This window comes from Poecilia latipinna, unplaced genomic scaffold, assembly GCF_001443285.1.
Source record: "Poecilia latipinna isolate Pla-1442-1.1 unplaced genomic scaffold, P_latipinna-1.0 Scaffold967, whole genome shotgun sequence".
NCBI classification, from domain to species: Eukaryota; Metazoa; Chordata; class Actinopteri; order Cyprinodontiformes; family Poeciliidae; genus Poecilia; species Poecilia latipinna.
Genome location: NW_015113583.1, coordinates 173,077 through 185,491, shown reverse-complemented (window position 1 = coordinate 185,491; position 12,415 = coordinate 173,077). Strand labels below are relative to the sequence as shown.

General features: G+C 42.8%; 1 protein-coding gene and 1 long non-coding RNA gene across 5 annotated transcripts in view; one reads left to right on the top strand and one right to left on the bottom strand.

The window, feature by feature from the left end:
- Nucleotides 1-12,415, top strand: part of lef1 (lymphoid enhancer-binding factor 1) — a 73,653-nt gene that overhangs the window by 28,333 nt on the left and 32,905 nt on the right. For all 4 annotated transcript variants that reach the window (XM_015049937.1, XM_015049936.1, XM_015049939.1 and 1 more), the window contains exons 4-5: nucleotides 5,010-5,142; nucleotides 10,855-10,945. In XM_015049937.1, the coding sequence (XP_014905423.1) occupies nucleotides 5,010-5,142; nucleotides 10,855-10,945 (224 nt within the window). The remainder of the gene's footprint in view (nucleotides 1-5,009; nucleotides 5,143-10,854; nucleotides 10,946-12,415) is intronic.
- Nucleotides 6,805-12,164, bottom strand: LOC106958166 (uncharacterized). The gene is made up of 2 exons (XR_001427104.1): nucleotides 12,016-12,164; nucleotides 6,805-7,239 (listed from the first exon to the last, which is right to left on the bottom strand). It is a non-coding gene; the product is annotated as an uncharacterized LOC106958166 (long non-coding RNA).

Below are 12,415 nucleotides of genomic sequence, written 5' to 3'. Positions count from 1 at the left end.
GGGGAGTCGCCTGGGTGTGTTTCGGGTGAGAAGGGTTTCTTTTAGTGGGCAGATTTAGCAGCATGGGAACCCACCACCGCCACTCGAGCTGCCGACTCCCCAGCTGTTTGTGAAACACCTCACACCGTTTCTACTCTCTTGATTGTAGCCGCCGGCTCCAAGAGTCCTCATTGCATATAAATTACAGAAGTGGGAAGTGATTATTATAAAATTCCCGCTTTCGCCTTTTTTCCCCCTACTCCACTCTGCAGAAGTGCTATAATTGAGTGGAGTACAAAAGCTGCGCTGTGAGGCGGAAGAAGGAGAGGATGGTTCAGAAGGCAACATTTAGGAGGGGTGGATGGTTCTGGTGTGACGTATTTCTCATGATCACCCGCCTTTAAAGGGACCAAATAAACGCCCACAGCCTCTGTCCACCCAGGGCTTCCTGCCAGCGCCGGTTCCAGACAATAAATTTCACCTGAAACCACATCTGAAGGCCCAGCCAAGCCTGGATATGATCAGTCTTCTCTGTCTCCCTTCTTCTGCTCTTCCTAAGCAAAGACGAAGTCCCAAACTGCAAAAACGGTAAATCTTACCAAGTATTTTTGGTCTAGATTCTAGTGCAGAGATCTAAGTACACTTAAAATAAGACAAAACTAACTTAGAAGTAACTTTTCATCAAGATGTAGGAGCTTGTTTCAAGTCAATAATTCCTTCATATTGAAACAGTTCTAGTTCCACTGGCAGATTATTTCTAACAAGACATTTTACGAAAGTTAGAAGTGAAAAAAATCTGCCAGTATTACTAGCATATTTTCATCAATATTAAGGAATGGGACAAAACAAGCTCACATATTGTAAAACGTTGCTTTTCAGTTAGTCTTGTCATATTCAAAGTGTTCTAAGATATTTGCAGTAGACACTAGACAAACATAGTTTGGTAGATTTTGTGTTTTTGCAGTGTAAGCCTATTATTTGTCCAGTGAAACGGAAAGACTTCCAGTATGGCTGCCCTCCACTGGAGCTTTTGGAGTCGTTCATGGTGGGAACGAGACGGGATCACAGCTCAAACAAACTCAGTGTCTTTAATTAGTTTGCATTTCAAACCAGTTTTTTCCTTTTCTCTTCCTAATTTTAGTTTATTTTAAAAATATCAGAGGCACATTCAGGAAGCTGATGTGTGTTGCTACATAAACATTTCCTGGTTGATATTTTTCTGTATCTTTTCATTGATAGTAACCAAAATAATACAATAAGGCGACAGTAGTCCTTCGGAGGGAACTCTGTCTACCTACACCCAAAGCCAAGTTGGTGAGACAGCAAGTCCAAAGAGGAAACTTTTGGCGTCCGGCTGTCTAGAGAAACTCTCCGGTTTCTCTTTGGGAATCCCATGGCATTCCCAGAAAAAAGGGAAATTCTGGGACTGTCCTGAAGTCCCCTTCAGTGGGAAATGTCTGAAAACTTTCCAAAAGAAGGCAACAGGTGTAGAGTTTTCATCCAACTGTCATGTGATTTTAGATAAAACTTTTAAAACGTAGCAAAACAGAAAATGTAAATTATGCCTCTACGGGTTTGGATTGAATCAAGCAGGCTGGCGTAATGTTGTCAGTGTTGGCGGTGCGCACAGCTGTAACAGGCAGGAAGTAAGAAGCTGCAAACTAGCATGGAAGAGAAATATGGAGAGAGGTTTTCAGAAAGCTGTAATTGTTTTGTCTTATTACCTAGTGTTGGCGATGTGATAAAGTGTCTGGAGACGTAGAGAAAAAAATGAGTCCAATGGCAGAAACGACTGATTAGTAATGTGAGGTAAAAGTTTGCTGCATCAGAACTTACTCAACAAATGTTTCCACCTCACCTCTAGCAAAAGGGGAAAGGTCATGCCACCAGTTTGACAGTATTTCAGATATTTAAACATTAAAACTAATCAATAAATATCGATATTGACTGATATGTAACCTCTGTATCTTGACACGTTTTCCAGCCATATTGAGCAGCTCCAAAGGAAACACGGTTTCCATTAGACCGTTTTAGGATTCTACCTCCTCGGTCCCGATTGTCCCAGGAATCGATCCGATTCAGGGTCCAGAACATTCCTGCTTCCCATCCCGTTGGATGAAACGTAGGACTAAGTCGAAAACAAACTCATCTTCGCTCCTTGATCAATGCCAGGATGTTGTTCCTGAACTCTAAAGAACCGACGCTCCCCGTCTTTGGATTATACATCTTAAACTGTCCCGTTATCGATGACTCTTCTTTCCTCTATAAGGAAATGTTGTTGTCGTTCAGCCAAAAAGCCATTTATTCTGTATTGGTCACAGGTCTGCAGCTCTTCCATGGTGGATTTGCCTTTCTTTCTCCCTGAATGGAAGCTGTTTATTGGGAACTTGATGAAAAATGGGATTTGACAGCTGGAACTGGGAGAAGCTGAGGAGCTGCTCCTCCAGAGTTGGTCACTTCCAGGAGCTTTTTCTCCTCTACAAGTTGAGAGACTTTCGGGTTCTTATCTCATTCCCACAGGAGAACAAATGGGAGTGGAGAGGATTAAAATAATACGGGCGAGAAAGCTGTAATTTAGCCTCCAGTGTGGGCATGTCCTGCTCCCTTTGGCCTGGTTAGTCCGTCCCTTCTGGTTTAACAGCCTCATTAAGAAGGCTGTCCCTCTTTGGAGACACTCCCACCTTCCTGGATTATCTCGTCACCTTTGACCCTTTGTGACTGGAGGTCAAAGAAGCTGTTTCACCTGAGCTGAAGCTCAGTGCTGGTAGTTTTTGTTTTCCCTGAAACAGGCCACACATCAGAGAGTCCACTGCGTCCCGTGTTTGATGGAGCGCTGCGAGGCTTAAAGCCGAGCTGGAAAGACGAGGAGCTAAATTGGCAGAAGGGATTGGAGCCTCGGCCTGATTAGGGAGCCGGGGTAAATGATGCCTCGTGTGGTCGGGGACGCTTTCGTTTCATGGTTAGGACATTCCCAAAGGGTGATGGGAAGGAGAGGGGGGCCTTAAACCGAAGCTGGTGCCAGCCTGAGAGAGGATCGCAGAAACTCAGACATTCCAGGCATCCCGTGTTGGAGAGGTTTTATGAAGTGTGTGTGCGTGTGTGTGTGTGTGTGTGAGTATGATGAGGGAACCAGTCACTGCTTGGCACTGTAGGAATGTCACTTTAGCACACAAGTCATTAGACAACAATAAAAGCAGTTTGTTATATCGTCTCTTTAAGAGAATTACTTTATTTAAAGGGTCAGTAAATTGTAAAACCCCAAAATACACAGAGACGGTGGTGGGAACACTTCTGCTAAAGCGCTAACAGCAGAGCTAAGTTTTTGTTTAGCACTTTTGCTTATTTTAAAAACATTTAGCGCACGTAACACAATGCTTAACTGGTTAACTGGCTTCCTGAATAAACAGAAGCACATATTTTTACTTGCAGTTCAAAAGATGTTCCAGACAGTGAAAAAGTGAGAAAAATGATCTTTGTTACATAAAGTGCTGGGCACTCTTCAGCTAACACGCTAACAGTGAAGCAAATTTACGTTTAGCGCTTGATTATCGACTAAAGAATGATTCAAATAGTTAGATGTTTATAGTCATGCTCTCAGTTTGAAGTTGGCTGAAACTGTGCAGCAGCTCCATTTCCTCTTCTTTTGTTCTCTCTTTTTTCAACAATAATTGTATTTCAATATATGAGGACTATAGAAAATGTAATTATGTCAAAATTAAATTGTTTCACGAGGGTTGTAGTTTTTCAAGGGCAGGCATAACATGGATTAAAGTTAGCGCTTTAGCATTAGCTTTTGCTAATTACTGTGTTGTTGAAGTACTTTAGCATTAGCTTCTGTTAAATATCATGTTAATATAGTTCTTTAGCGTTAGCAGAACTAATGTTCATGATTAGTGGTTTATGGTTAGCACAGCTAACTGCCCACCACGGCACTGAGGTGATAAACAGCAGGGCCTGTTGGACTGATTCATGCTGTAGCCTCCATCTCTTCATGTATCAGATCCGACTGCCTTCGACCCATTATTCCCAATCACACAGGGATTGGGAATAATGTGCTTTAGGTATGCTAAAGCACACCTTTAGTTTAGCAACGTTTCTATTTAAAGCGCAGTCTGCCTCTAACCTTGGTATGATTTCTTTTATTAAAATCAGAAAGTGCATCAAAGTTCATCCATGTTGTGTTTAATGACCGGAAAAGGTGGCGGTTCTTCATCTTGATAGAACCGTCTGGAAGTGCGGTGTTGATAAAACCGAAGCGGTGCGGTGGACGCCGCGTCTCGTCCAGGCGCGCCCCAACGTGTCCCGCATTTAGCCGTACTTCCTGTGGAGGTTTGGACTGCAGCTCGGCTCAGATGGCGAACAGTAGATTTAGCATGGCTGAGTGTTTCCATGTGTGTGCTGCAGATGAAGTGGTTAGCCGTTGTGGATCGGGCCGGTTTTGGACCGGTTTCCCTCTGAGGTCGTCTCTGTGAGTCAGCTGGGGATGAAAGTTTACAGTCAGGCCGCCGTTTGCGTGATCACCCGTCTCCTAAAAGCTGCTGCAGATATTTTCTGCTTTCTCTCGTCAGTCCCCCGCCCTCCTCTCCCTCCCTCATCCCCCGGCTCTGGCTCTGTAATGAACTCCCCTTATTCACCAGCTAATGACTGCCTTTGATCCTCCGCCTCAGACCTCTGCTCCAGCTCTACCTTGCAACTCTCTGATTTCTCTCCCTCTCCTCTGCGCTCCGCCGAACACGCTGCTTCTTTTCGCTCCTCCCGTTTGCATCCTTTGACTTGTTTTCCCGGCCTCCCTCCAGGGAGTCGGGGTTTCAGTCCCGCTGACCTAGGCTAAATAAAGTTTGGAGCTACCAGGCTTCAAGACGAGAAATTTACGAAATTATTTCGTCCTCCTGAACAAAACTTTAGAGACCGGAACCTGCAGCTGCGTTGCGTTATCCGTGCGTCACGCAGCGGCAAACTGAGTCATGTTGCAAATAACGTAAAGCAGATGAGTCTAATGGTTTTCACGTCCTGCTTTTTTGTCTCCTCAGTCCAACAAAGTCCCGGTGGTGCAGCCGTCCCACGCCGTCCACCCGCTCACGCCGCTCATCACGTACAGCGACGAGCACTTCGCCCCGGGGTCCCACTCCGGCCATCACCCCCAGGATGGAGGCAACAAACAAGGTAGAGACACGCTGACAGCAGCAGGACGGTGATGAAGATGTTCAGCATCTTTTTTTTTTTTGACATTTAAAAGTGATGGGAGGAACGTTAAACGGGCTGCAGTTCAGTTTAAGACTTAATTGTAGTCATGGGGCGATGAAACTTTCACTGAGGTCTCTAAAAGTTTCTCTCATTGTTTAAAGTGTTTCTAACGAGGGAGCAGGGTCGGCAGAGGAAGTCTTATAGAGCACCACAGTGCTGCCCCTCCCCCACCTGATGCTGCACACATTTTCCTTGCTTCTGTGTAGCGAACCCGCAGTATTCAAAGGGTTCTGGACCACAAGAACCAGGAAATACTTGAAACTCTCTTCAAAAACAGTTAAAAAAGTTCAAACACCAAATAATATGCATCCGGTTCAGTTTATTTTCATAGCAGCAGTTCACAACAATTTATCCAAAATCAGAGAAGAAACTGGGCTAGCAGTGCTGAACTGAGATAATAAACAGCAGGACCTGTTGGACTGATATCGTCCTTCTCTTCATGTATCATATCCAACTAATGAGCTAGCAGTGCCCACCAAACCTATGTTGTTTCCTTCAGAGGTTCTTGGTGCAGCGCCCCCAAAGGTGAGGAGGGGAACAGATTGCTCAATGGGTCTGATTGGGTTGACTCAGTGCAGTGACACAAACAGCCACAGCAGATGAAAATGTAACAAATGTTGCAATTTTGGAACCCAGTGGAACTGAATTTACCAAACTATCAGGTGTGAAAACACCATTAATTGAACTCCAGTTCATTTGCCTTGAATGTCCGGTTCATTTGGGGAGGAGTGAATGCGTACTCAAACTAAAATAGCAAACTCTGGTCCACCTACAAACCTCAATATGGGTTTGGTTGAACTAAATTCTGATGCGGTTCAAATGGAAATGTGAATGCAAGTGGACCTGAGACCGCAGGAAGTGGAGTACTGTACAGGGCATTCTGGGTAAATACAACCCAAACAAATGCGCTAGTCTGGCGCTAGCTAGAAATGGATTGTGATCTTGTACCAAAGACAAATGACAAATCCTCCCATCGCTAAAATATGATATAGCTCCATTTTTGTTTATATTTTGTGAAGAAGGAAGTTGGTCTCGGTGTCTGTTTGGAGGTTTCTGCGTCATTTCCTCCCATAGTTCTTGGCGCAGCGCCCCCACAGGTGAGGGGGCGCAGTGCCTGTTCCCCTGTGCTGAGGGAAACAGGTTTTTCAATTAGTTTGGTTTGTTTAACACAGTTCAGTGGGAAAGAGAACCGAACCGGCTGAAAATGTAACAATGATGCATTTTTTTGTCATCAGTTGGAGAAGCCAGGTGTGAAAACAACCTAAAGGTCCAAACATGTAGGATTAAAATATAAGAGGCAGGTAAACAGGATGACAGAACAGAGTAGTTTAGGCCCAACTGATTCACTCATCACTGGGTTAAAGAAACATATTTACAATACGGTTCTTATAGAGATTAAAACAAGACGATAGACGACTTGTCATGCAATTATGAATTTGTAAAACAGCTAAAAGAGTTCTCAGTTTGCTCAGGCCTTAAAATAAACCCAAGTTGCCGTCTGATGACAAACGAGCAGCCTTTGATGAAAGACTTCAAGCTCTGGAAGAAAATAAAGCGCTCGCTAAAAATACTGCAGCGACACATTGTTGAACCCAATTTTTATTTAACTTATGCAACGCTCCAGTGTTTTTCTTCTTCTTCTGACTGTCACTGCTGTCAGGAATCAGTAGAGACGCGCCGACCCGAAGGTGTCACGGTGAAGTGGGATCTGGTTTGAAGCCGCCCGTCGGCCGGCCGCTCCCTCAGCTCGGCTCGGTTCGGCTCGGCTCGCAGGAATAAGATCAAGCTGCAGCTCTGACAGTTTGGACGAGGCGGCGCGGCCCGCACAGCTGGAGGCCTTGGCAGCTTCTCCATGATGCTGAGGAAAGAAAAAAACGGCGTTTCGTCCTCCACCTTCTCGCTTTCTTCTCCTGCGATGATGAAGATGATGAAGACGGGACCAGATATAAATAATGCTGCGAAGCGGAGATGTGAGGAAGCTGTGCTCCACATACGCCTTGCGTCTGCCAACATGCGCTGTGATGTCGAAGCATGAAAGAACAAACAGGAAACAAATAAAGAAAAAACTAGATTTCAGAGAAAAGGTTTCTACTTTTCACATCAATTCCTGACAATAAGGAGAAGAAAAAAATCCCCAGAGGGCCGTTTTTTTTTTTCTTCCTGCATTTGATCTGCACTCTCACAACCCAACAGAAATCCACGTACAAGCAATCTGGCTGCAGAATTAGCTGTAAATGATTTCCCCAGGCGTATTCATGTGTATCAGTGAAGCTAAGCTGAGGATGCTTAAAACCAAATCTCTCTTTTTTAATTTTTTTTAGCTGTCCCTCTTGCTCTTTCTCTCCCTCTCGAATCGACCAATAGCTGCTCTGCTTCCTTCAGAGGGCTCAGACTTTGATCTGCTCGTTAATTATGAAAAACAATCATGGATTTTCTCATTATGAGCTCTAATATGCACGGGGCTGCTGTGTGGGATGGAAGGTCGAGCGGAGGGAGGGGGCAGAGGAGAAGCATGTTGAATTAAAGAAATGAAGACGGGGACCAGAATTAGACGGATCGGCGGCTTCCGGTGGGAATGTCTGCTGGATTTCAGTGGCAACGAGAGGAAAACAAAGGTTTTCTACAGGTGAGAGGGACGAGGCTAGCGCACAGAGGAGTGTGAGGTAGCAGATTAGCCATGGCTCTGCAGATGGGAGCCTCCCACTCGGCCTTCCTCTCTGAGGAAGAGGATGCAGGCCTCTGCAGACCTTGGCTGGGAATGATAGAGGAGGAAAGGCATCTGACCTTTTCTTCCCTTTCATGTCACTGGATTGCGCTATGAAAAAGGCTTCCCATAATTTTAATTATTAATTTAATAATAATTTATTTTCCTTCCAAGTCGCCTGGCTTCCATGTCGTCTTCTCGATCAAACGCTCTCCAGATATCCTGAAGATCTTTCAGTTTCTCTTTGCGTTGATCTATCGATGTCGAACTGCAAAATGCATATAAAAGTAAAAAGTCTGGAATCCACTTCCACCTTTTACTCTGATACCCCTGAATAAAATCCAGTGTTACTAGCTGAATTCAGGAATAACCTGATTAGCAAACATAAATTAGTATATGCAGCTTTTTTTCTTGAGGGCTGTGGAGGTTTTGCGTGAATTTCCAATCTCTCAGATTCACACAAAATCAACAGGTTTCATGAATAATTGGGTTTATTCAAAAATGTTGGGTATATTAATGTTTTCACACAAATTAGGCCAAAATTGACCCTTCATAAAAGCAGAAAATAAAACGAATACAAATCTGGAACTGATTTGGGTCCATATGACTTTATCTCCAGTTTAACTAAACATGATTGTTGAAAAACTCCTGCACAGCTGAACCCACATTATCAAATATTCTCAGGCTGTTTTCCCACCAGATTGTCCAGTAGTCTTTGTTCGATTAGGGACCAACAATTGCATCATTTATTACATTTTCAGCTGCTGCGGTTCTCTTATGCAGCACTGCACAAACGATCCAAGCCCTTTGAGCAACCTGTTCCTCTCCTCGTTTTGGTGGCAGCAAGAACCACTGAAGGAATGAAACAACACAAAAACCTCTGAAGAAGAGCCCGAACGCTCCTTCTTCAAAAAAAACAAAACAAAAATGGAGTAGAGTCAGATTTTAGGGTTGTTCTGATCAACCTGATTTAGAGCTCGGATATCGATGCGTCAGAGACTGGGTTAGGGTTATATATATACTCTGTATAACTTGTCTTATATAGGTTTTTTCCTGTACATGATGCATCTTTTGACAAATGCAAATTTTACTCCAAAGTTGCGTATGGTCTGGGAAAATACTGCACATGAAATATTTTGAAGTTTGATCTTGCTGCATGAGAAAATATGAAAACTTTCGAGGGGCTAAGGTTGGAATACTTTTTGCATGATGGCATGTTGTGGAATCTTTCTAAATAAAACAAAAAATGTAAAATGTCTGACATAAAACAGGATTTAAAGCAGATATCCAAAATATAAATGTCAACAATTATTAAAAATACAAAAACCCATCAAATGACAAGCAGCCTAAGTCCAGATTTCTCCAAAAACCTGGAGAAATGTTTATTAAAGATTTAAGGTAAGTCTGGCTGCTTGGGGGGGAAATCGGAACCAAGTGAAGGATGGGTTGAAAGTAGCAGGAAGGAAAGCAGATGTTTGTCCTCCTGCCGTTCTGTTTTTACTACGTTGTGTCACTAAAATAAACCTCTTGACCTTGAAGCTCGGTAGGAGCTGCAGATTGAAGAGCTTAGCAGGGAAAAAGCTTCAGCTATCCAGCTTAAGGAATCAGAAACACTGAAAGGGATCCGGCTCTGCGCACATCCTTTCAGAAGTCAGAAGTCATTTTCAGACCCTAACTGTAAGAACCTTTCACTGTTTAAAACACATTCATTGTGAATCTCAGTGAAATCTGAGTAAAGTTAAACTCCAGGACTTTAAAGAACATTGCTGTTGGCTTGGAAGAGTCTCTAAAATAAAATGAGCTCCAAGGCTCTCCAAGACCAAGCTGAAAAGATTTGGCTCGTTATTTTACCTTGAGAACTGGATCAGACTCTGCAGTCCCAGTACTGGACTGGTTTGAGTCTGACTAAAGGAGAGGGACTTCTTGGTTTCAGTAGGCAGCTTCTCATTGGAACAGTCAGAAATCACATGTGGAGGTTTAATCCTGGGACCCCTCTTATTTAATATCTACATGCTCCCACTGGCTCAGTTTATAGCAGAAAATAAGATTATCTATCATAACTATGCAGATGTAACAGCTCTTGATTTTGAAGTCACCGGGTAACTATGAACCCTTCTATGTTCTGAAATGATGCTTGGAATAATTGAATGTGTTCTGGTGGCATAACTTTCTCCAAATGATCCGAAGCAAAACTGAAGTTTTTTTCTTTGGACCCAAAGAGGAACAATATAGAGTCAAAGCACAGCTTCATTTATTACAACTGGAAACTAGAGAAGAGGCTTAAATCTGACCTGAACCTTCAAAACCACATAAAGACGGTTACAAAGTCGGCCTTCTATCATCTGAAGAGCATTTCCACTATTAAAGGACTAAAGTCTCAAGATCTAGAGAAACTGATTCATGTGTTTATCTTTAGTCGCATTGATTACTCCCACAGTGTCTTCACAGGTCTGCCTAAAAAATCTATCTGATCCAGAACGCTGCTGCTGGGGTTCTGACTAAAACCAGAAGATGGAGCACATCACCCCGGTTCTAAAGTCCCTGAACGGCTTAGCACCACAATTCATTAAAGATCTGCAGTCGTTGTATCGACTTTCCAAACCAATCAGGTCCAAACATGGAGAAGCAGCATTCAGCTTCTATGTACCACAAAACTGGAACAAACTTCCAGAAAACTGCAAAACAACCGAAACACTGAGTTCCTCTAAAGCAAGGCTAGAAGTTTAGAGCTGCCTTTGATTAGTAGTAACTGGAACATTGATCAACATATTTGATCATTTTGATGATGGCATTGGACAAAATGTCAGGTTTTCTATTTGTTTTCATGACTATATTATGTTTTTAAGGTGTTAAGTGCCTTGACTAGACTTGACTTGACCTTTTTTATGACTGTATGCTCTGTATCTGAACACGGTTTCTGTTTGCAGGGATGCCCAGGCATCATCCTGGACCAGACATGCCCAACTTCTACTCCCTGTCTCCTGGAGGAGTGGGACAGATCACGCCCCCTCTGGGATGGTGAGTCACACACGGCGGTTCTGGGTGATTAATGCTGATGCAGAGCAGCCGCTGACTCTGGTGAGCAGAGCCGGTCTGCAGCTGCAGCTGCAGCAGGGAGGTCTGCGTCTGGCTGGTTCTGCAGCGCTGCTGTGGCTCCGACCGCACTGCACATCCAGCTTCCCCCCTGCTGCTGCATCTCCTTAACCTCCATCAAAGCTTCTGAAGCACTCGTCTCTTCAACACTCGCTCTGTGATTGAGAAATACGTTTCCAGCCTCCTTTTTGTTTTTGTTTTGCTTTGTTTCATCTTTTTTCAGTTCGTGTCAGGCTGAGTGAAGCCATGTGGAAAGCAACACACAAATGTGTTAAGCCAGTCATTCATCCTCTCTTCCCTGAAAATCTGATTACCTCCAGCTTTTGGCTCCATTTTACATTTAGTGTCACTTTTGAAGACGAAAATCAGTTTTGCCAACTTTCTTAAACCATTAAAGGATTTTTAAACCATGGTCACATTTCTGCAACCACTGCGTAGCACCCAGTAAGATTTTATGTTTTTGTGTTGTGGTTCCAAAGTATTTTTGTTTAGTTTATAGTCCAAATATCTTGATACTCTTAAAATAAGACAAAACTACCTTACAGATAGCTTTAAGAGCTTGTTTAAGTCAATAATTCCTTATTATTGATGAACAAGTACTGAAAGATTATTTCACTTATAACATGGGGAAAATGTCTTGTTATGAGTGAAATTATCTTCCAGTGGAACTAGTACTTTTTCATCAATGTTAAGGTATCCAAAAGCAATATGCTAATTTCAAACATGTTGATATCCACCATGTGTCAAAGATGCAATATTTGCTGCAACATAATGTATCGCCCTCTACAGTGTCAGATTTTTTTTATTTTTTGGAACTTTACTCTTGGTTTCAGTTGTTGCGTATCGCTAACTCTGTTGCTATTTATTGACAGTTAATGCTAGAATGCTAACCTGTATTCAAATTATATCTGCCATTGAAAGACTGAAACCCTCAAGCACCAATTTAATTTTGACATAATTTACAAGTTATACAAAGCGCTGAGATATTTACTTACATCTATATTTTGCTCTCCAAGTTATTTTGTTCCTGTATGTTTCTTGTTTTAGATAAAGTTATTGGGGGAAAAAATGATAGATAATGAGGGGAAGTACTTTCACTTCAAAATAAGAGCATAAATATAAACGTCTAACTACTTGAGTTCTTAATAGTCAATAACAAAAATTCAACACAGATGTTGAACATTATTGAACTGAAAGTTTACAAAATAAAGAAGTAAATTAGAATTTATCCGTAAAAACAGAGGAAGCTAACAGCGCTAAACGTTTTCAAATAAAAAATTAGCTCTGCTATTAGCCATTAGCAAGTATTCTTTTTGTTCTGCTCATTGGGGCCTGCCATAAGCAATGCATAAGGAGAGCAGTCACTGCCTCCATGCATTGCATGGCAGGCACCTA